We start from the raw sequence: 22,224 nt of genomic DNA, 5'->3' as shown, positions 1-22,224 counted from the left end.
ATTATTTAATTAAGATGTACAGATTAAAAACTACATATAGTTTTAATTTATTTATTTTGTATTTTTTGCAAAGCATAATTTTTTTACATGACGAACTCTTGCTGCGCATGCGTTGAAGTTTTGGATTCCACCAGAGAGCGGAAAGGCCGTTTGAAGTTGGGACCGGCTCACGTGACCACAGCTCTCAGCCAATAGGAGAGGACAGCTCAGATTCCAGCCCAAGAAGCCGAAGACGAGAGGGGGGAAGCCATACAATGATAATCATGAAAAAACTAGAAACACAACTTTACCAGCATCGCTGACACTTCTCTGTCTTTTCGCGTCGCTATGGGTTAACTTAATGGCGGATATTGGTGCGAAAATGACATTTGTTTGTAAGGAAGTTTACTCCGGACGACTTTAAGGAGAGACGCCTTTCGTCTTGCCCCCCCATCATCACCTTGCGTGGAAGAATGGGGGCTGGAGCCCTGACCATCTGTGTGAGTAAAATATCAACTTTTTAAGGCCTTAAATGAAATCTGCCATGGAACTTTCTTACAGTCTTGCTATGCGCGTAATGACGCGCAGTGATGTTCCAAATAGCTTTGGGTTTAACAAAAACTATTTGCTTTCTTAAATGGTCATCTATGTCACTGTGATACGTGACGTCATCAAGGAGGGACCAGAAAGCAGACATCAATCGCATTCTTCCATGAATGTTTTTTTTTTTTTTTTTGTATCCTAATTGCTTTTAATTTCGATAATGTAGTTTAATTCGCTTTGTACGCACTTTGTGACATGACAGCACATCATAATCATTCGCATTAAGTCTTTCGTAAAGTATCCCGTTATCATGACGTCTTGTTACGTCACGTGACGTCAATCATAACCAGAAGTTTTGAAAAAGTTGGAATAACAGTATGTATGGACATGGATGGTCATTTGACAAAATGTAATTTAAGATTAATCTTGTTTTTTGTCTTCTTCTTAGATTGCCAAAAATGAAAAAATCAAACGCAACACCCAACATAATGTGGTGTGAAAAGTTCACTTTTTTACTATTTCACACAAAAAATTACAGTATTACCATTTAGGAATGACAGCCATTTTGATCAGTGCACTTCCTCCATTTCAAGGACCCCCCCAAAAAATGCAAATACAGTGTGAATTGGAATGAGGGGAAGAGAAAAGTAATCATCCAAAGCATCCTACATCATTGCTCATACATGGGTTGATGGGATAAATTCTTGAAGGAAAATAAAAGGATTATTCTCAAATTGCTATTTAAATTGGCAGCAGCTTACTTTATTAAAAAAGGTTAATGCTAGACTTTGGGCCCTTGCTGTCCTAATGTAAACAAACCTGATAGGTGTGCTTGTAAACTGTGTTTGCAGACAAGAACAAAATGAGGCAAGATAGACATAATAACAGCTGCTTAATGTTTACTTGTCGAGGTTAATGTGCTCAGTGATGCGTTTTTGATGGGGTCTTTATATCGTAAAGTGCATCCGGACGGTATTCACTTTGTTCTCATTTTGTGAGCTTGCAGACTCAACATCTTTTACCTCCCTTGAGAACTTCTCCATAAGTGTCCGTGCGTGTAGCACATTCAAGGTGTTGCGTGGTAACCCGAGATCTGTCATAGCAACGCCCTCTCGCTCTTCTCGTCTTACCGGCACGTGGGTGCGACATGGCGACAGCCAGTTTCTTCTTCTTTACTAACCACCATCCTCTGCGCAGCACAACGAGGCAGCGGTGCAAGTGAAGGAGGACATGAAAAAGATGGTCCGCATGCCCGTGCTGAAATCGTGCTCGGTGGCATCCAAGCACATCAGGTTGTTCGGGGCACCCCTTCCTGAGCTGCAGGAGAAGGGCCTGACTGAGGACGGCGTGCCCCTGGTCGTGCGCAGGATGGTGGAGCATCTGTGCAACAATGGTGAGGCCAAAACTAGCCCTTCATCGAGTTACAAATTGACCTCTTTTCACTCAAACAATAAATTAATCTGTATTACTATACACAATATCAGAAAAATTGTATGCAATAGTTTTAATCTAATTGGCTGTGCTTACTCTAAAATATTTACTTTAAAATACTCAATATATAGTCTAAAACGTTTACCATTTACTGTAAAATGTGGACTACGATTTAATACAAAAGAAGTTCATTCATTTATCTCCATTACAGTTGTTAACTAAAAATTTTGACTTGCGGATTTTATTGGCGCATACTCCCAAAGTTGTGCACTGTTTACGTTTGGCCACTAGATGTCAGTAAGCGAAAACAATTTTGACTGTGACCCCCAGCACTACAGCAGGAGGGCTTGTTCCGGGTGAACGGCAGCGTGCGGGCCATGGAGGCTCTGCGGCAGCACCTGGAGAGCGACGAGGATGCTGACATCAGCAGTGACGCGGACACGTGCACCGTGGCCAGCCTGCTCAAAAGGTACCTGAGGGACCTCCCCCAAGGCCTGGTGGAACCTGACGTCCAAAAGGCGCTGGTGCGCTACTACCAAGGTGCGGAGAAGATTTGGTTTGTTGATTTTCATTCAGAATATGATTAGGTTCATTCAACCAATTCTGACATCTGAAGGAACAATAGAGCTCTCCCGTCACACACACCTTACGATATGTGCGTCATTGGGCATGTTGGTATCAGTCTCCACACGTGCGTTAATCCAACTCTGACCCCATTTTATTCCCCGAATAATAGTATCAACATACTTGCAAGCACTTTGCAGAACACAACATGGCACGGAATCAAGTCTTGTTCTCTGATCTAGTCACACCAGGAAAGGATTAAGGTTGTAAACAATACAGTGTAATTGATTATCCACTCTTTATAAGGATTTCATTGAAGTCTTGGAGAATTTTTCAATAAAAACATCGGCATGGTCAGCGCATACCTTGACGTATTTTGTGTTTCCATAGAGTGCGGCGATGAGATCTCCAGCTCAGGCCTGAGGGAGCATCTGCAGAAGTTAACAGAGGTCCACCTTAGCCTACTGCATTACCTGTGTCACTTTCTCACACTGGTGGAGAGCAACCAGCAGGACAATCGCATGAACGCCCAAAACCTCGCCACGGTGTTCGGACCCAGTGTCTTCCAGTAAGTGTGTACAATTAGGAGAGGAAAAAAAAGGGAGATTTTGTTTCAAACTGTTATGAATGGACAGAAATTGTATTTTTGGACAAAAACTACTAATACATTATTTGGCCAGAAGGTGGTGCTATTTTCCCTCAGAAGTACTTGTCATTTTCAGCCACTTATCCTACTCATGTAATAACTACATTTCTATTTCACTATAATACATAAGATTATTTTTCAGAATCAAACACAGAACCTCATCAAAGTGGAATTTTTTTCCCCAAGTTTTTAGCCCTTCAGTCGACTCCGACACGTGGTGGCTTGTTGTGTTATTTGACCATGATTAATATGTCAATCTTTCTCCCTGCGGTCCAGCGTGTCTCCCGCGTTCGAGGCCCTCAACGAGCAGAACATTTGCAACAAGATCCTTGTCCGGCTCATCCAGAACTACAGCAGTATATTCGAAGCGGGCGCAAAACACGAAGAAAAAGATGACGACGTCAAGGTGCTTGCTAATCTTATTGTTTTTTGCTGAGTGTAGCTGACATTATCTGATGCTTATTGAAGCAACTGACATATGACATCATTCATGGCCTATTTACCTAGCAAGACGTCGTATGGACAGCCACTTACGCAACCGCAGGCCAAAAATCAATCGCTGTATTGATCGAGGGAGGTGGACATCTTGCCACAGTGTCTATCGATTGCCTTGTTTGGCCGGCAAGAAACAATCGGAACAAAAACATCCTCCTTAAAAAAAAAAAAATCCAATGGAAAACCTTAAAAACGAATAAATACTTTAGTGTTGTTTTTACTGTGACACAGTTCCCGCGCAAGAAATGTTTGGCATTCCAAAACACCGCTTGAAGTTCCACTTTAGGAAAGTCATCCTTCACAGTGACATCTTTGCGGGTGATGGATGGACGGATACATGGCGAAACGTGACTTTGACTGCCGGGTCGCTTATCCACCTGACGCCGCCTTAACATTTTAGGTAAACCATCAGTCCCTGCCAGATCGCCTTACGTGCAAACATGCGTGCGAAACCAAAAATATACAATAAGTCCGTCCGAGCTGTCTTCACCTCAGTCTGACATCATGACGGCGCTATTTTCATTCGGGTTTATGTAGGGCCTGACCTATATGGATTTCTTTCAAGCCAATGCTAATTTTTAGCTGAATAAAATACTGATTAATTGGCTGAATCATTTAAAAAAGATTAACCTGGGAATAGGCGGTCTAATTAGCCCCCCACCCCACACACACACACATACACACACCCCTAGCCGGAAGGCTTTACGTTGTTATGTGCTCCCGACATCTCCAGGTGCGTGCTCCCTTCAAATTCCTTCACATAGGCCCTTTTAACACCGACCATGTGACGCGTGCAGCGCGATTAGCGTGATGCGGGCCTGTTTATGGAAAAGCTGTTTTTCTGCGTGCGCTCGCGGCTTTGCAGATGCTATCAGCTGACTGCGGTGAGGGAAGGTTGTTCTCACAAACACCAGTGGTTCAAATATCCAATGACAATATAGAAATAAAATGATGAGGAAAAAAATCAACATTTTAATTTATTTATATTCAGAATTATATTTTTGTGTTATATATAATGTTAATATTTAAGACTATAATAGTATTTCAATTCTAGAATACTTATATTAAATTTATAGAAAATACATTTCAATGGAATACATTAAATTATTTTTTTATGCAGTGCTGTTTTTGGAAAGTGGATAAAGTAATTTAATTTTGCTTCTTTTTAAATGTTGTTTTTTTTTTTCCAAAGGTTGGACAAATTGATGCAGCGCCTACATCCCAAGAGAGCAACACACCTGAAAAGCTGAGGAAGAGGAAGGTACACAATACACATATTCATGTAAAGGCTTTACCACTTACAGTATCTACATTTTTTTTTTCCTTTCCGAGATCTATTTCCTGCTTTCTTATCTGCGGTTTTTATTTTTGCTCTACCGGCAATAAAAAACATGTATCGGTTCTAATCGGATTACGGCCATATGATTGATGAACGTGTTCGGCAGCAGGAAGCAAAACATTAAAAAAAAAAACAGTTACTGGCACTTTAAATAATATAAGAGAGCAAGGAGCTTTGACACTGGTCTTCATTTTGTTTGGTGAAAATTGCAACCAAAAAAATCAAAGCATACCACTCTCAACCTATGTAAAATTACTGTGTAGAGTATGTATTGATTATTAATTTCAAGACATTGAATATATGTAGTAGAATCCCAAAAATTGCTGGCTTTGTCCTCAGTAATGATTGATAAGCTCATTAATCATCTCTACACTCATTATCTTAACTCCATAAAAACTGTGTCTCACCCTCAAGGCCAAACATACTTGAGAGATTTTAGAGAGGTAATAGTGCTGACACATCAGATCTGGTTCGCCAAAGCAAATATTATGCACCAACTTCATCCCATATATGATTGAAATATGACAGATGACAATTTACGCGCTAAAACATCATGGGAGGCCCTGTGGTGCTCCTGGGGGGGGGTCAATCGTTGCTTTCCGTGAAAGCCAAATGTATTTAGAGGAATCAATATGGCAGCCAGGAAGAATTGGATTCGCATAACCGGTCAAGCTGAAGAAACAGCAGCGGTTGCGCTAATTACAAAAATGTAGCCTTTAGGTGACTAGCAAAGGGTCAAGCACGTATGGAAACGACCCGCCGATAATTGGCTTTTACCCAAACGTAATGCGTCAAGGGTTTCAACCGCTGGCGTCAGCAGTGACATCAGGAGCATTTTGTGCCCGAGTTCCACATTCGGGCGGACAGTTCGCCGACATGAAGAGGGGTCCATCTCGCAAGGTGGCTGTGATCAGGTTGCGATTCTTCACCTACAACACAATCGGCGGATCGCTGCAACTCCACCCGCTTTATGTCGGCACGGTAAACCAAACATCAATAGATTTTTTTTAGAAAATAATTTCACCCTTGCCTTAAATTCCTGGATTCCATCTCGGAATCCTCACATACGTTTTTGATGTGTGTGTGAGTGAACGCCACTTTTGTTTCCTCTTGTGAAGGTGAAGAACGGCAAGACTGACGAGGGTCCGCTCCAAACGTCCGGCCGCCCGGTGCCGCTGCCTCGTGGTCGGGGGGCTCTCGGCGTACCAATAGTGGTGCCTTTGAGGAGCGCCAGCCCCGCCGAGTTCATGAAGACGACTCGCAAGGATTCTCCCATCCCTACCTGTTTCCATGCCAACCTGCATGTCAGGTAAGGTGGTGCACAAGACACTTCCTATTGGATGAAAATAATAATATTAATTAAAAAAAAAATTTGAATATATATATTTTTTTTTAAATACAAAAATTTAGCTTTTGTTTCAGTTAACTATGTATTTTTGATGCAGATTTAATTTTTTTTCCAACCACATCACGTTTAAGATTTTTTTTTCAGTGCAAGGGGAAGGGGTGAAAGGTGAGTGTTTGACAGCAAACAAGAATCTAAAGCCTGAGCCCCATGGCCTTGAGCATGAGGCATGCACACAAGCCTATTATAAGCATCTGAAAGTGAGACCGGCTCGGTGCCTTTCACACAGAACTGCAACGCGGGAAAAACAAAAGACGGTTTTGACGGACAGACTGTGTGAAAGCCGTTTTATTTATTTACTTTTCCAGAAGCTAGAAAACCTCCTGGACGACATCATCCTCTCATGCAATATCCTTAGATTTTATTTACAGAAGTAATGCTGGGAAAAAAAAGCTGTTCTTGACAAGCATTGCGTGAACTTCCCGCTTTACTTCAAGAATCAATCAGCTCAATAATCAATATTACCTTTGAACCCAGCTTCCTCCCGCATTTACGTCAGGAAATCACGAGCGACTGATTAAACACTGGGCCAGGCGGAGTGCTAGCACGTTCCCCAATAGTCTGACCTCTGACCTTAGGGACGACATCATGCGTGGACCCATAGTAGGTCATGGGTGAGGGTGATGGTTGAAGTAGCTCACTGTGCTTCAAATAATTTAAAGTACAGCATTAGATTTTTTTTTTTTTTTTATTTGTTTTTTTGAGGCGGCACATGACTTATAGATTTAGTAAACAAGCCCATAGAACAGAAACCTCCTCTGTATCAGCACGCGTCCAAATGTTGTCCTTCTAGGCACAAATATAACACGGTAGATCCGGAATGTCCGATATGGAGCAAAGCAATAAAACGAGCGATGACACTGAAGCTGTAAGGCGAGACGTTCAAATCCACGACAGCTCACTTCGGCACCAGTCCCTTAAACTCATAATGTCGCTTTAGATCATATTTTAATAGTGTGTCATCATTCGATTTATTGACTTGTTGCATAGATGTTTGTGTGACACATGCGTGGGAGTTCCAGTTAATCGGATAAACTGATTTACAATTGATTGAGAACCATCGGCCTCAATTGTTGGAGTCAACACATTTGATCTGCCATCTGTACATTTACATACAGCATGTAAAGAATCCAAATAGCGTCACGTGGAAGGAGCAGCAGTAAATCTTCATTTGACATTCCTTCTGTGTCAGATCGTATTCGGGGTGCTGCGTACAGTATGACCAGGGACTCCAGTAACGTTCGTCAGCAGTCCGTGCTGGTATTTACCAACAGATGCGGACGCGGCAGATCAAAATTGAGGCGGGGGATGCCGTCGAGTTGATTTGATTTAATCTTTGTGGATTACAATGACCCAGGTTGACATGGCATCACAATAAAATTCCCTCAAATCTTCCAATATTTATATTTTTATGTTAATCTGGTTGTTGTTTGATTTAACTATGTTTCAACCTGTAACTGTCCTAATACTTTAATCCTCATAATATCATATCTTTATTTATTCTGTCAATTTTGTGGCAAATATATGCTAATTCTCCACAAAGTCATCCTCAATGGTTTTGGCTACCTCCATTTTGTGTCAAACAAACCCCTTGGTGGTCTCACCTCCACCTAAAATATGACACCACCCTCACTGGCCGCAGATGAGCCAACATAGCGGCGTCATGTGAATTTACCGTGCTCCCGGTCGCATGCAGAGCCATGCATGCTGGCTTTTGTGGATGGTTGCAATGGTCCACGGGAAGGGCGTTACGCAACCGAGGCGTTCTCAGAAGCGTCTACGGGAGTGAGGAACGTCGCAATGAGGTGTGAGGGTGAATAGCGATGGCGTCGTTGGCAGGGAAAGAGTCATCCGTCTTTCTTCTGACCGGACTAACGATGTAGTTGGAAGATGAACTTTTTCCGACGGACACGTGCAGGTTTTTCGGTCAACCTAATGTATTTATGAGGACACATCAGACAATTTTGTCATCCATAAACTTAATGCAAATAAAATTTATTTTTTAAATTTTTATATAATAAAATAATCTATATATCTTTTATTTTAAAACATATTTTTTAAATTTTTATATAATAAAATAATAAATAAAATAATCTCTATATATATTTTTATTTTTTGGTTTACATTAAGTTTGTGGAAGGGAAAAAATCTTCCATTTTTGAAAGAGAAAATATTAGCCGATTATCCGGACATGCCTCAGATGTTCTAATCTTTAACTGTTTTGTTAAATCTGAAGATATTATAAGATTTTCAACGGCCATATTTTTGTAAATAATTTAGTCTTCATCGAAGTCTATCTTTTTTATCCATTCATTCATCCATTTTCAACACCGATCATCCTTTCTAGGGTCATTAAAGATCATTTAACCTTCATTTAACCCAATATTTACTGTCTTTGGGCAATCCTATGTGTTTTGTAAACAGCAATCAATTTGACATCTTTAATGAAGGTCAAGCACAAAACAAGAACAACTCCCCATGCAACCGGCTTGTTCTGGGTAATTTTCCGTTCAGCCGGGACTGACCGGTGTGTTTCTCCGCAGCCCCACAAAGCATGTTGTTATCCCGACAGTAAGGTAGTGGGTAAGCTGGATTTCCGCTCTTTTGCAACATTCGCCGGCAGCGAGAGCTAATATTTAATACGCTTGCCAGACTGTAAAAACACCAGCTCGGAACATGCGGGTGTCAGAACAATTACAGCAAAAAAAAAATCTAAAGCTTTAAAGGAATGATCCGTGTCACTCGTGATTTGTTCGTGAAGACTTTTTTACTTCGCTGAACTTTGGCCTATTTTGCTCACTCCAAGTGGAAACCTAAATCCTTTGTTTTGAATGTTATACGTGCACTTTACAGGACGCAGCATGGTGACCAGTCACGTACCAAAAACTCACCGGGGAAACACAAATTAACATCTTCCCCTCTGACTTGGTGTGACGCCAAGAGGTTGATGTTTATTGGAAGATTGATTTTTCTATTTCCTGCTCCAAATTAAACCTGATACTTGGCAGCAGCACCATTGATATTAGTATTAGGCTGTTGTTTCAGTTTACTGTAGGAAGTTAAATATAATTTAATATAAATATAATATAAATCAAATATAAAAAACTTGCAAATTGGTTGTGCAATTTCAAAAAATATTATTTAATATAAATATAATATGAATTAAATAGAAAAAAACTTGAGAAATTGGTTGTGCATCTTTAAAAAAAATATAATTTAATATAAATATAAATTAAATAAAAAACAAATCTTTAAAAATGTAAACTTTGCAAATGTAAATAAAAAAGTCATATTTAAAAAAAAAATGATGGCGTACCCAAAAAAAAGAAAACTTCTGTTGACTTTTGGCTTTACAAAGAAATACCATCTAACTTTTTACTCTAATCAGTTGATTACTGGTTTGTTTTCAATGTTATTTCGCCCTTGCGACTTATCAGGAAGAAAACACGGCATTCAAGTCAGCTTTTGGAGAAACAATGCGAGCGATTACGACATTTCTTCCTGCCAGTGACCACGTATGAAAATATTAAGCAACGTACAGAGCCGCTCAAGTCATTGCGTAATTTACCCGCTGGCTGGCTTAGTCTATCCAGTCGGTACCAGACACCTCCCAGTCGTCACAAAGCTAACTCATTGTATTTGTCTTTTATCTTTTAGCACCCAAGAAGATGAGAGGCCAATATCTCCTTTCTATCTGAGGTAGGCCCTGTTGGAAGGCCATCATCAAAAACATCGAAAGACACCAGACACACAGTTTCACTCGCTAGCATCCTGAAAATTGATTTTCCTTTTACTAACGTCGGCTTTGACATGACAAATGATCTCATCTCATTAGGAATGTTGCAAATTCTTTCCTATTGACTGCCTGTAATTATCGATTTAACTTGCACTCGGGACTCCCCTGGTTACATTCCCGCCTTGAAAAATACTTTCATAATTGTCTTTTAACTATCTTCAGAATGCAAATTGGTCCGTCCCTTTAATCCCAACACCAAATAGCGTAGCGTGCTAACATGCAAATGGACACAAATTGTTAACTCCATCCATATTTACATTGTGTTTCTCACACACTTGAGTTAACTTTTGCCCACCAGTTATTGTGTACAACATCTGACGCTCCTGGTTAATATGCCACTGCGGTGTAACACGGGATTAGCGGACGGGCCGGGTTACATAGATCAAACAACACCTTTCTGACAATCTCATTCAACGTCGGAGCCAAAGCAGACCATTGTTTGCTACCTAAAAATTGTGCACGTGTCACGGTGTCTGATATCTTCATTTTACAGCAATTAAGAGTCAAAGGTTAAGTCAACACGGGTAAGCCATTAACGTGTTTATGTTGCTTTAACCTGCCGTCGTAAATGGTAGGTCTATTTCTAGTCACTGAGCATTTTGATGCCTGGTATTATGATTTTTTTTTTTTTTTTTGGGCGCCGGTATTTATCTTGCATATCTTTTTCACCTTGTGCTCTCACTCAGGCCTGTGCTGTTTATTGTAAACACTGGTGTTGGTGGAATATTTCTCACAGGTCACATTCTGAGAAGCATTTTTAAATATTTTTGCACCCCCTATAACAGTCATAGAGGAACTTTTAGCATTTCTCAGTTTGAACAAAATCGTCTTGACTTTCTTCTCCTTCTTTCAGTCCTCACTGCTCCCCTGAAGTTTGCACACCTGATGCCACCACGTAAGTCTTCTCGTTTATTCGCATTTTTGGGGAATACCAATTCCATGTTTATCCACTCCGAACAGCATCCTGGACAGGACCATCCGTTCGGCGGTGAAGCATCACCTCTTCGATGGTCATCAGACGTCAGACGGCGGCGAGCTGTCCCCACGGCAGCTAACGGCGAGGCAGCGACGACGTCACCGCAGAGAACAGCAAGACGACGGCTACGGGCCGCTAGACAGAAGCGGGTACGACCGCAAGAATTTGTAATCCACAAAGTCCTTGTTGATGGAGTTAGATGAGTTAGTCAATACAACGTGTGGACGGTAAACAGAATTAGCCCAGAATGCTAAACAACACAGAGGCTATAAAACGTGTGCTTTGACGCCACATTGAGCTTCACAACGCAGACCTCTTTCATCCTTTCTCCTGACAGAGCGGATACCAACAAGGAGAACATCCCGAAATTAGGAGGTGGGAGCGGATGTAGTCGAAACCTGAGGGAGGAATTTAGCGACTTTTACGGAGCATCACACGGTGGAAGGAAGTGGAAACACAACCCGACAATGGCGCGGTTCAACCAGGAAGCCTACACAGTGAGATTTTTTTTTAATTACTGCTGGTCACTTATTCGTAAAATATGTCACGGTGGCTTCAAGTTGAGGTCCAGAAACAAGAATTTTATTTTTCCATTGAAGGAATCTGTCGGCATGTCGGCAACCTTTGAGAGAACCAGACCCGGTCGCGTGGACCCCTACAAGAAAAGGTGAGCGGCTCAAAAAAATATGACGACATCGCAATGGCTCGTAAAAAACTTGTTTTGGGTGGACGAACGTGCGGCTGCCACCTGTAGATCTCAGCGCCGTTGTGTTTAGACAGTACACCGATCCACTGGACACAAACATGTTTTTTTTCCGTCACATTTCCCAGGAATGACGTTTCAAGAAAAGACGACCTTCCTTCTCCCTTACAGGTACGATCGCCCTCACGCTTTTGTCCCCTTCTGCAACACCAGCTTGGAAACACAAGTCAACTTTGACCCCTTATACCCTGTCAAAGGCGATTAATTAGGAAAATAAAATCTACGTAAATGTGCCAAAGTTAGCATGCCGCTAATTCGTAGTCCCTTGGCAGGCGACCTAAAACGTACTGTTTAAGACGTGGCGGGATTCGCCTCGATGTATTTTTAGCCTCTTTCCCGCACGCGTAAAATGAACGCATCGAACCCCAGCCAAGCGAGATATTGCCACAACACAGCCAATCGAGATATTGCCACAACATCAAACTCTTGGGGCTTTCCGGCATTTCCGGTGGTGTCCTGGTTCTTTTACGTCACTGACACGAACTCTAAAATGTGACTTTACACAGAGGTGCCTTAAAATGAAATAGGAAATTATTGTTTTGCGGTCAATGCTACGTTTAGGGTCCCCCCCGTCAAACCAACGTTTTTTTTAGGCAGGCTTACGGGAGATTACGAGCGACGACATAATTGTTATGAGGCACCGGGGGGGGGCACGAGGCCAACAGACGACCTTATCAAGTCTCCGCAGCTGTTAGGTGTTGCCTTACATTGAATCGGACAACAATCGTCTAAGTGGGCCTTGTCATCAAAGAAACACTCCCACAATGCTTTGCACCTGCTGGTTCATCCTTCAAGTTAAAGTTGACAGGGATTGAGTAGCTTTGATGCAATCAAACACTAAACATTGTTGTTTTTGGAGAGGGCAACAGTTGCAGGTAATCATTCCATTTAAAAGCCACTTTTGTCATGTATTGTTATTTAAATTTATTGATGACTTCAGTGGAATATTTGCTTTTACTGTTTGCTTACAGTCTTGAACTGTGCTAGCCTTTTTATTTTTTTATTTTTAATATTTTTTTTCCTAATGCGAATGAATGCAGACTGCTAACATGGCGAGGCATTCATTTTTAATACGTTTTAGTATTTGTTGACCAATACAAATACAGCGGCAGATGGCAATACATTTTGAAATTTCATATTTAAAAAAAATAATATAATTTGTAGCATATTCTTTTTGTGCAATCTTTCTTTAAATCTCCTTAATTTTGAAAATATATTTAGAAAAATAACTTATTTAAGTAATTGAAAATAAAAGAAAAACATAAGCAAACATGAATGATTAAAAAAAAAAAAGATTCCCATGCAATAACAATTTCATTAGCTCGTACTAATGAAGCAAATAGCATCTCGCTCCCCACACAACCCCCGTGAGGCTTTTCAAAGCGTCATCCTCTCGCCTGGGGGGGGTCAATGTTTTGTAAAAAACCTTCTTCAGAGCTGAAAGCTTCTCTCGCTGCTTTCTATTCAAAACACTTCATCAGATGAACACCATTGACTTTGTTGATTAATCATTATGGGATTACTGTGAGGTGCAAAATCCGGGATTCTCTGAGGAGTACCAACTGGGATTAACGTGAGCGCAGATGTTGTAGACACACACACACACACACATTTGCCCTGAAAGCACCATTACGTCATTGGGAGAAGCCCAGCTGGTACAACAGCAGGGCAAGACGGACCGTGCTGCACGGGAGCCTTTTGACGAGATAGAATTTATCCAAAGTCACTCTTCGGAATGTGGGGTGCACCAAAACGTGCCCTGTACTGTTTGTTCTTTTACGATGGAGAGAAATTAAAGTCAGCGTCCCAGAACAACTCGTGTGAGGTTTAAGACAAGTAGTAATGGGAGCCTTCCAGTAAATAGCCAGTGGCATTTAGGGAGCTCATCTTGTTTTTCCCTAAAAATAGCCAGCCCCACACCCAGAGACAGAGGAAATGGGACGCTATCAGTTTAGCACGCTCTAAATGCACGTCCAGCTCGGACGTTGTTTTGCCAGTGACCCTCCCCTCCAAAAGTATTGGAACAGCAAATCCATCGTTGTTGCTGTCATCACCAAACTTTTTTTAGTCTCTTATTTACGAGGTCGAAATCATCTTCTACAGGTGATCTAGCATGACAAACGCATTTTTAGCAAACTGCTTCCACGTCAATGAGCGATCAGGTTTGCAGCCTTTTTTGCACATGCAAGCTTAATTCAGGCCATAAGACTTGTTTGAGCGTCTTTACTTGGGCTTGCGAACATGTCTGTCATCAGCAGCATTGTTTTTCTTGGTCTTCCATTCAACTTTGCTGTTATTAAGTAAACCAATGGTTTATGTTTTTTTCCACCATCCATCCCGAATAGTGACTTTGGCTAATGTTTGTGTCTCTGACTCTCAAGTGTTTGTTTTTCCACTCATAGATATTTTCATATTTGCACGTTGAACTATTTAATTTAAATTTTTATGCTCTTTGGAGTACAAGAAAAGTGCATGACTTTAATTCAGACTTGGGAGGTAAGATGGAGGAAGTTTAGTGTAAGTGCTTCTTATCTGAGATGAATGTTTATCTTGGAGAAAAAGAAAAAAAATCAGGCCGTCAGCCTACGTGTGCTGGCTCACAAGCTCTGTACTTTTTTTTCTTCTTCTTCTCCCCCACCCGCACCCCTCCTGCTGCCGTTACGAGACAAACAAGTCCTGGGTGGGGAAGAACACGCCCACCCTTCTCCCACCCAGCCCCAAACAGATGGGCGTATTTTTTGGCTGCGCCCCTGGCGGCCAATGGCGAGCCCGGTCTCCGCCCCTTTTTTTCTGCAGCAAGCTTTTAAGACACTGCATGCGAGCAGACTCTGAATCTAAGCTCAACCGAGCGCTTCAGTCTTTTCCGTCTCTCTCTGATGGTTGTGCAGACGCTACGGATGAAGATCCAGGAGTCGCCCGTCGTGGCCTGCGGCGGCGTGGAGGTTTACGACCCCGAGCGGGACAAGGCGAGCTGCGACGACGTGCCCCGCCTGGATAACAACAACTGGGGAGGTGAGGATGGGAGGGGGGAGCTTTCCACGACATGCGCATGCTGCTTTGCTGTCAAAAAAAAACAAAAATGCAAGAATTAAATGGCAATGATCGTCAGCAGTATCTGCAGAAATTTTTACATTTGTTTTCCTCATGTAACTTTACTATTTACATATCGTTTATGCCCATGTGGCACTCTCGTTCTGCGAGCTGTCCAAGTCACATGACCAGCATGCAAACAAGCCCTGGCATTCTATTTTTTTCCTCCGTCTATTTATTTTGCACCCACCAATCCCCCCCTTTTTTTTTAACTCCCCATGCTTCCTCGGTTGATTTTTCTTATTTATGGATTGGAATGATGAGCAACAGGTTGACGATGCCACGTGTTTAAAAACTCGTTTTTGTAAGCGTTCCATATGTCAAAACAAATACTTCAATTTGAATTATGCAGAATCTCGGGGTGGGGTTGTGTGGTATGCGTGTGCGTGAGTGCGTGTTGGGGGTCATATCAGAAGGGTGTCTGAGGCGCCCTCTAGTGGACAGCTGAGAGAGGACGTGCACTACGGCACGAGCAACTCAATGCTGAAGGTTATTTTCTCCGTTCTGCTATTTTGATATTTCTCCACTGACTCACCCCATTCCAACTATAAATTATTCACATCTCTGGAACTTTGTCCTACATCCACATTTTCCATTAAAATAATTTGAGCACGCAAAAATCCAAATTTCAGAGAGCTTACATTTTTAATGTCTGATTTCTTGACCAATTCAAACCATTTTAACGATCTACAGTTCAATTAATTAAGCAGCATTTCAGCATTCACATACTGAATTGTAGTTTTCATAATCCGTAAGTACTCGCAGCTTCTTTTTCCTGGATTTCATGTATTTTTTCATTTTAGTCTCCTTTTCACCAGTAGTATAATTTAACTTTGCTGCTTTTTTTTTTTTTTTTGGCCAACTCAACCTTGTCCAGTCAAGCCCGGTGACTCAAACTTGTCCGTGTGAACCCTGATGCAACCAAATTCCACAGTTGTCCTCATCAACTGACTCATGACTTTACAACATAGTAGCAATACACAGCTATTCTCACCTTAATATAAAATATTCTTGTGGCTACATCACTTGTCTGAATTCATTCACGCTGACTCAGCAGCGATTGTAGCATCGCTGCATACATATACTTAAATAACGGCATGGCAGCGGGAGACACCTTTGTCCCAGTGGCATTTGTCATCTTTGTACGTCTTCCAACAGAGATTTGCCGTTCAAAGCCTCTCGTGGCTGCAGATGCGCCAACCAGAAGGTCTCACGTGTGTTTGTCGCGTTCCATCCTAGTGACACTCAAAAGTATCTGTGTTGCTAAATATGGAAAAGATTCTGGTAATGGTAGTGATGTTTTTTTTTGTTTTTTTTTTTGTTGGGCCGTTTTGCTGCCGCTGTGCCTCGGTTAGTGAAGCGTGTTGTTCAGTGAGTTTTGTCAGTTTAAATTCCAGTTCAGACTGCTTTTGAAACGTCCTTGGGCGAGACGCTAAAACCTCCATTTAACATTTTACAAATGACACAAAGCGAGATTGTTGCGTGAAGATCCCCGGTTGTGATAAAATTCCTTGAATGTTTCCTTTTTTCTCCTTACAAGTTGAAAGCTCTTTTTTTGTCTGAAACAAGTCTTTTTTTTTTTTTTTTTTTTAATGACTATATATCTCTGTACTACACAGTATATATGCTTGTTTATATGTCAGACATCTCAAATGACCTTTTCGGTCGGCATGGCAACATGCTCAAGCGTTCCTGCAACATTTTGTCAACCTTTTATCTAAATGGCAAGCTGGCATGTTTGGTGTTTCATTAGTGTACTTCATCTACACGCCGTTGATTTAGAAGGATTCTCGGAGCGGCGCTAAAAAGGACATTTGGACGCGATGGCTTTTTTTTTTTTTGCTGCAGGAAGATTCAAACCTCTCCTTCCCTGAGGCGAATTTAAACAAACTCGGGAAAATATGCAGCTGCACTTTTAGGTTATTTGCCTGACACCTTCAATATTTTTATTAATGCTTGTCTTTCATTGGCAGAAAATCTACAGTCATACAAACCTGTGGTAGTTAAGTCATGATGATTTTTCTCATATTTTAATATACTTGTGCGTACACAAAGTACAGTAGATGCTGTGGAGGCGTTGTCATGTGTAATGAAAATAACAAATCTGTTGTGGGAAAAAAAAAAAAAAGTTGTCCTCCCCGACAAGCTGCTCTCTCTCTCTTAATGTCCTGCCATGGGCGAGATACAAAGTGTATCGCTCAGCGGGGGTCGCGCTCTGACATTATCCCGCCGAGAAAGCGCCAAGCATTATTAATAGAGCGAGGATTGTCAGCAGACATAATGACGGCCCGAGTGGAGACGAGAAGATAAACCCAGAATAGGGAGACAAAAGTCCCGGTGGAGGCTTTCACACTGGAGGTCCAAACAGGGGAGGGAGGGGAGGGGCTGCTGTCCGGAAGATTTAGCATGCTGCCATGGCAACGCTTGTTCCTCTTATGTCTTTGAACACAAACAGCGAGGAAAAACAAGTGGAGGCTTTTTTATGTCTCTTGACCATTTTCCAACAAAAAGGTCATCATTCGTCCAATGAATTTTTTTTTTAGCCAGCACACAAGTTTAAATCCAAGGTTTATAAGATGTCAAAATAATAACAAGCACTATCATCGTCTATTTTTGTGTCAAATAGAACCGGTCCCGGCTTACACGATGCTACAGCGGGAGAACGCAGACCGCGAGGAGGCCCGCCTGTCGCCGCACGCCGGCGGCCGCCTCATCCGCCAGTTGCTGGAAGAATGCAGCGACCCCATGCCGTCCCCTCGCTTCTACGCCTACGGCCAGTGCCAACAGTATCTGGACGACACGGAAGTGCCGCCGTCGCCGCCCAACGCTCACTCCTTCGTTAGGTAATCACCGTTGTTCTCAAGTAAATGAATTTTTTTTTTTACTGTGTATTCATTATTATTACATATGTGTGTGTAGTCGCAGAAGGAGCTCCTCCCTGGGCTCCTGCGACGACGACAAGGAGGAGTTGACCATCGCCCAGCTAACCAAGAGGATCCACATTCTAAAGAAGAAGATCCACCGATTCGAGGAGAGGTTCGAAGATGAGCGGAAATACCGGGTTAGTGTGTGTTCAACTGGGTTGGATTATGTACGGGTCATTTCAACACGTGACTCACATGTCTTCTTCTATTCCAGCCTTCCCACAGCGACAAGGCCGGAAACCCAGAGGTGCTACGATGGATGAACGAGCTAGCCGGGTTGCGCAAAGAACTCAAAGGTAACCACCGAGAACCGACTCATAGGTGGTGGATGAATCCGAAACATCTGTCTCTCTTTTCTCAGAACAAAAGCTGATGAAATCAGAGGAGGACTTGCCGCCGTTGACGCGGCAACGCAGCAACACGCTGCCCAAGAGCTTCGGGTCGCAGCTGGAGAAGAAACCCGCGCTGGAGAAGTTACCCAAGCCCCCCGTGGAGAGCACGCTAGAAGGCATCCTGAAAAAGTTGCAGGAGAAACGCCAGGAGGTGGACCGACCTGAGGACATCAAGGTAGCTCCGACCTTGTGGTGGAATTGAAGCGTGAAAACCGACCAATCATATTTGAGCATTTTGTGTTCCATCCTGACAGGACATGACCAGGGAGCAGATAGGAGCGGAGAAACTGGCCCTGCAAAAAGCTCTTCTCTACTACGAGAGCATACACGGACGACCTGTAAGTCAACACGAGATACTTTAATATACATTTTGACATTTTCCACAACACAGTACCATGCTTTTTTTTTTTTTCTGCGGCAAGTGATGAAAAATAAGTTCCTTTACCTAATCCCCTGGCAGTTCCTTGGGTCCAGTCACTGAGAATAAGCTTGTTTACACTTCCCCCTGTGACCCAGATTGCTAATGGAGTGTTAACAATGACTCAAGCAGTCGCCGTGATTATCTCAGGTCACTGATGCTATTGTTAAAAAACGTTCCCCCCGCTGATTGGAATTCTGTTGCTGAACCAAAAACATCAGCGTGCTATGATAACATGCTCCTCTGCATTTTCATCTCCTCAGGTAACCAAAAGCGAGCGGGAGATCATGAAGCCGTTGTACGACCGGTACCGGCTGGTCAAGCAGATCCTTTGCAGAGCCTCCACCATCCCAGTCATTGTAAGTCGCCGTGTCATGTAATGTAATCCCCATTTTTTTTTTTTTTTTTTTTTTTAAAACCGCCCTCCGGCCTCCCTCGTGTCGACAGCACATTGTCCAAACATCCGCGGACGCTTAATCCCGGCTCATGTTTGTATCTTTTGTGTCCAATGAGGGAAGCTGTGGCCACGCGTGTGTGGCGGGCTCTGAATAAAAAAAAAAAAAAACGTATTTATTTAGCTTTTGTTTATTATGTAAGAAATGATCTCCACCGAATTTCGTTACGCAACGGTCTTTCTGTAATCCCCCCGCATCACGCAACCCGAGACCACTGTCCTTGTCGTGTCCACGATGCCTCCGTCTGTGTTATTCTTACCAACGATGTGCACGGTTTAATCCTCAAAAATGATGTCAAAGGGCAACTCCTGGAGTCATTTGTACTTTCGAGCTGCAACATGACCTTTTCACGTGTCAGCGAGGGTTATATCGGGATGCGAACCCGACTCCGTCCGGAACCGTGAAAGCGTAGCCATGGTTTTGTTTGCTAACGCAAAACAAAATGTTGGTGTGGTCAGAGCGGCGGCGGCGGCGGCGCTGTAAACTCCACGCCGGCTATCGGCTACTTCTCGACATCACCGCAGGGTTCGCCCTCCAGCAAGCGTCGAGGCCCCCTGCTGCAGCCCATTATTGAGGGCGTAACCGCGCTCTTCTTCGATGATGGCAAGGTGAAAGGGATGATGCTGAGCTGATTTCATAATCAGACCCCCCCCCCGATTGATTTGATTTGATTGACTGCCCTCTAAATCAGGGGTGGGCATGTTAAGGTTCAAGGGTCACCTATAGCTCATTCGATGATTTCATCTGAACGGCTGAGCATAAAATTGGTTTATTAAAATTTTACTGGAATCATTTTAAATAACATTGTGTGACATTGCTCATCTGTTCAAATGTGACCCTTGCGTGCCAAAGTTTGCCCCCCCCCCTTCGCTGTAGATCACCTGCATCATGGCTGCCTTTTGATTGGACAGCTGCCTGCCGTTTTCGTGTTGAATCAGTAGCTTATGCTTTTTTTTTTTTTTTTTAAGTTCTGCTATAGGCATGGTTGCTTTTGAGACATTGCACTAACCCCGGTTCTCACCCAATATACATCAAGCCCATGAAAGACTCAACATTGGAGTGACCTCCACCAAGGCAAAAAAAAAGAAATGGCTTCCTTGTTGACTGCTGTGGAGCATGATTTTATTTATTTATATTATTATAAACTCATTTATGTTGGAGCAAAAACCTCTGCCAAGATGTCTTTTCAAAATGATTCTACTAACATAATATTTTTGAGCCTGAATGAGGGCTGATAAAGATCGTCTTGATTCTCAGCCAGCCTTGACCAATCACGGCCGGTCTGGAACACCATCTCAAGCTTTCTCTTTTCCTCACGCAGGAGGAAGAGGACGGCTCAGAGGACGATGGCGACGCCAAGACGCAGTTCTGTGTCACCGCTCGCCCTGACCTTAACGTGATCAGCTTCCTGGGTCAGGAGGAAGTGGACGGATTCATTTCCCCAGTAGATGAATTGATTCCTTCTAAGAACGTCACGGACATGCGACTGTCCAACCTCCACTCGGCCACCACGTAAGACTGATTGATTCACCTACAAAAAAATTTGGGATGAATACTTGGAATTGTTTTTTAATAATGTGAGTTTTTGTTGGCATCTTTTAGCCAAGAACTGGTGGAGCAACTCCAGGAAACCCGAGAGGAGAAGAAACGAATCCGCAAGATTCTCAAAGAGTTTGAGGAGCAGTTCTTGCGACAAAATGGAAGGTAAGAACAGAATTTGATTCTACCTATTTCCAGGTCTGGGAACTATTTTTCTAAACATAATGATTATTTAAAAAAAAAAAGAAAAACCTGAGGATTATAGTGATGTTTCCACAGGAACGTTCAGAAGGAAGACCGCTTGCCTCTAGCATCCGAGTACAACGAGTACAAGCACGTCAAAGCCAAACTGAAGCTACTTGAGGTACTCCTCAGCAAACGAGAATCCAGCAAGTTCATCTGAGCAAAAACACGCAAAAATCAAAGACTTGTCGTGATGGTTTGTGCAGCGGTCGACGGTCGTTGCCCCAAAACCCCGAAATCTTCACCGCAAACAATCACGCTTGTAATGTCTACTAATTTATTTGTGTCCGTTTCTACCACAACAACCTTTCTCACCTTTTGCCATAGAAGTCCACAGATGAAATGCTATTTTTTAAAATGGTTGCCGAGAAGATGGTGCTGGATATTTTTGTACGAGAGACTTTATATTTGATGGAGAGTTGTCGTCTGGTGTGACCTCTGTAGAAAAATGCTTGCTAGTTGCTAAAATGATTGTTTTGTTTGTATTATGGGCCACACTTGAAAAGGAAAAACAAAATGTCACAGCATTACTGAAATCATTTGCAAGATATAAATGCAAATGATTTGGTAGGAGAAATGGAAACTGGAATTATTTCATGCAAAAAGTCTAATATTTTATTTTATTAAATTATTTCATTTTGATTTTCTCCCGCAAATAATTCCGACGGTAAGAATAATTCAGACTTAATTTTCTGCTGTCACATATATTGATTTTTCTTTGTCATTTTTTTAATGTGGCCCATAATACTTGCATATAGAATAACCCAAAGACTCACACAGTGTATTTCATGATCAGTAGTAACGTCAAACTAGCACGTTTGTTCAGTTTAGTAAACAATTGTGAGAATTTAATGTAAAAAAAAAAAAGATAATTATAATGGTGATAAATGTCCAAATCTTTTCCCTCCTGCTGAAAATCCAAACAACGTATGCATATGTTTACATTTGTGTGAGCACGTACGTTTTTTTTCCACAATGGATACGGATGAGTTAATAAGTATGAATATTGGTTTTTATTGAACATAAGCACTGGCGCGGCTTCGCACATTGAGAGTGTGTACATTTTAGTACATAAACTGTATTTGTATTTTGTATATATGAATGTAAAAAGATATTTTTACTGACTCTCTGGCTCTTGTGGATTTTCTTTGACTTTTTTTTAATTGATGATATACATCATTTTACAATAGCATAGAATTGAAATATATTTTTCCTAAAAACAAGAT

At 42.1% G+C, this 22,224-nt stretch overlaps 1 protein-coding gene across 2 annotated transcripts; it reads left to right on the top strand.

The window, feature by feature from the left end:
• The first annotated feature begins 211 nt into the window (after positions 1-211).
• Positions 212-22,123, top strand: fam13a (family with sequence similarity 13 member A). Of its 2 annotated transcripts, XM_088373891.1 has the most exons (24): positions 212-479; positions 1,720-1,915; positions 2,284-2,493; positions 2,908-3,085; positions 3,440-3,569; positions 4,851-4,919; positions 6,116-6,306; positions 10,060-10,101; positions 11,052-11,093; positions 11,159-11,323; positions 11,512-11,671; positions 11,774-11,841; positions 12,006-12,048; positions 14,826-14,949; positions 17,654-17,870; positions 17,947-18,088; positions 18,166-18,247; positions 18,313-18,518; positions 18,598-18,681; positions 19,025-19,120; positions 19,675-19,824; positions 20,538-20,728; positions 20,819-20,920; positions 21,035-22,123. In XM_088373891.1, the coding sequence occupies exons 1-24, from the start codon at positions 453-455 to the stop codon at positions 21,156-21,158; spliced, it is 3,039 nt and encodes a 1,012-aa protein (XP_088230017.1). In that variant the 5' UTR covers positions 212-452; the 3' UTR covers positions 21,159-22,123. The 2 variants fall into 2 exon arrangements, with proteins under 2 accessions (XP_088230017.1, XP_088230018.1); XM_088373892.1 differs by lacking the exon at positions 19,675-19,824 and having other exon boundaries at positions 213-479.
• The last annotated feature ends 101 nt before the right edge of the window (positions 22,124-22,224 follow it).

The sequence above is a fragment of the Syngnathus floridae genome, chromosome 4 (genome assembly GCF_059516105.1).
Source record: "Syngnathus floridae isolate MCC-2025c chromosome 4, RoL_Sflo_1.0, whole genome shotgun sequence".
NCBI classification, from domain to species: domain Eukaryota; kingdom Metazoa; phylum Chordata; class Actinopteri; order Syngnathiformes; family Syngnathidae; genus Syngnathus; species Syngnathus floridae.
This window is presented reverse-complemented; position numbering and strand designations above follow the sequence as displayed.

Coding starts and splice junctions, on each gene's coding strand:
- fam13a (XM_088373891.1), top strand. CDS start 453: ATGGGGGCTGGAGCCCTGACCATCTGT. Junction 11,672..11,773: donor TCAACCAGGAAGCCTACACA/GTGAGATTTTTT, acceptor TTTCCATTGAAG/GAATCTGTCGGCATGTCGGC. Junction 20,921..21,034: donor TTCTTGCGACAAAATGGAAG/GTAAGAACAGAA, acceptor ATGTTTCCACAG/GAACGTTCAGAAGGAAGACC.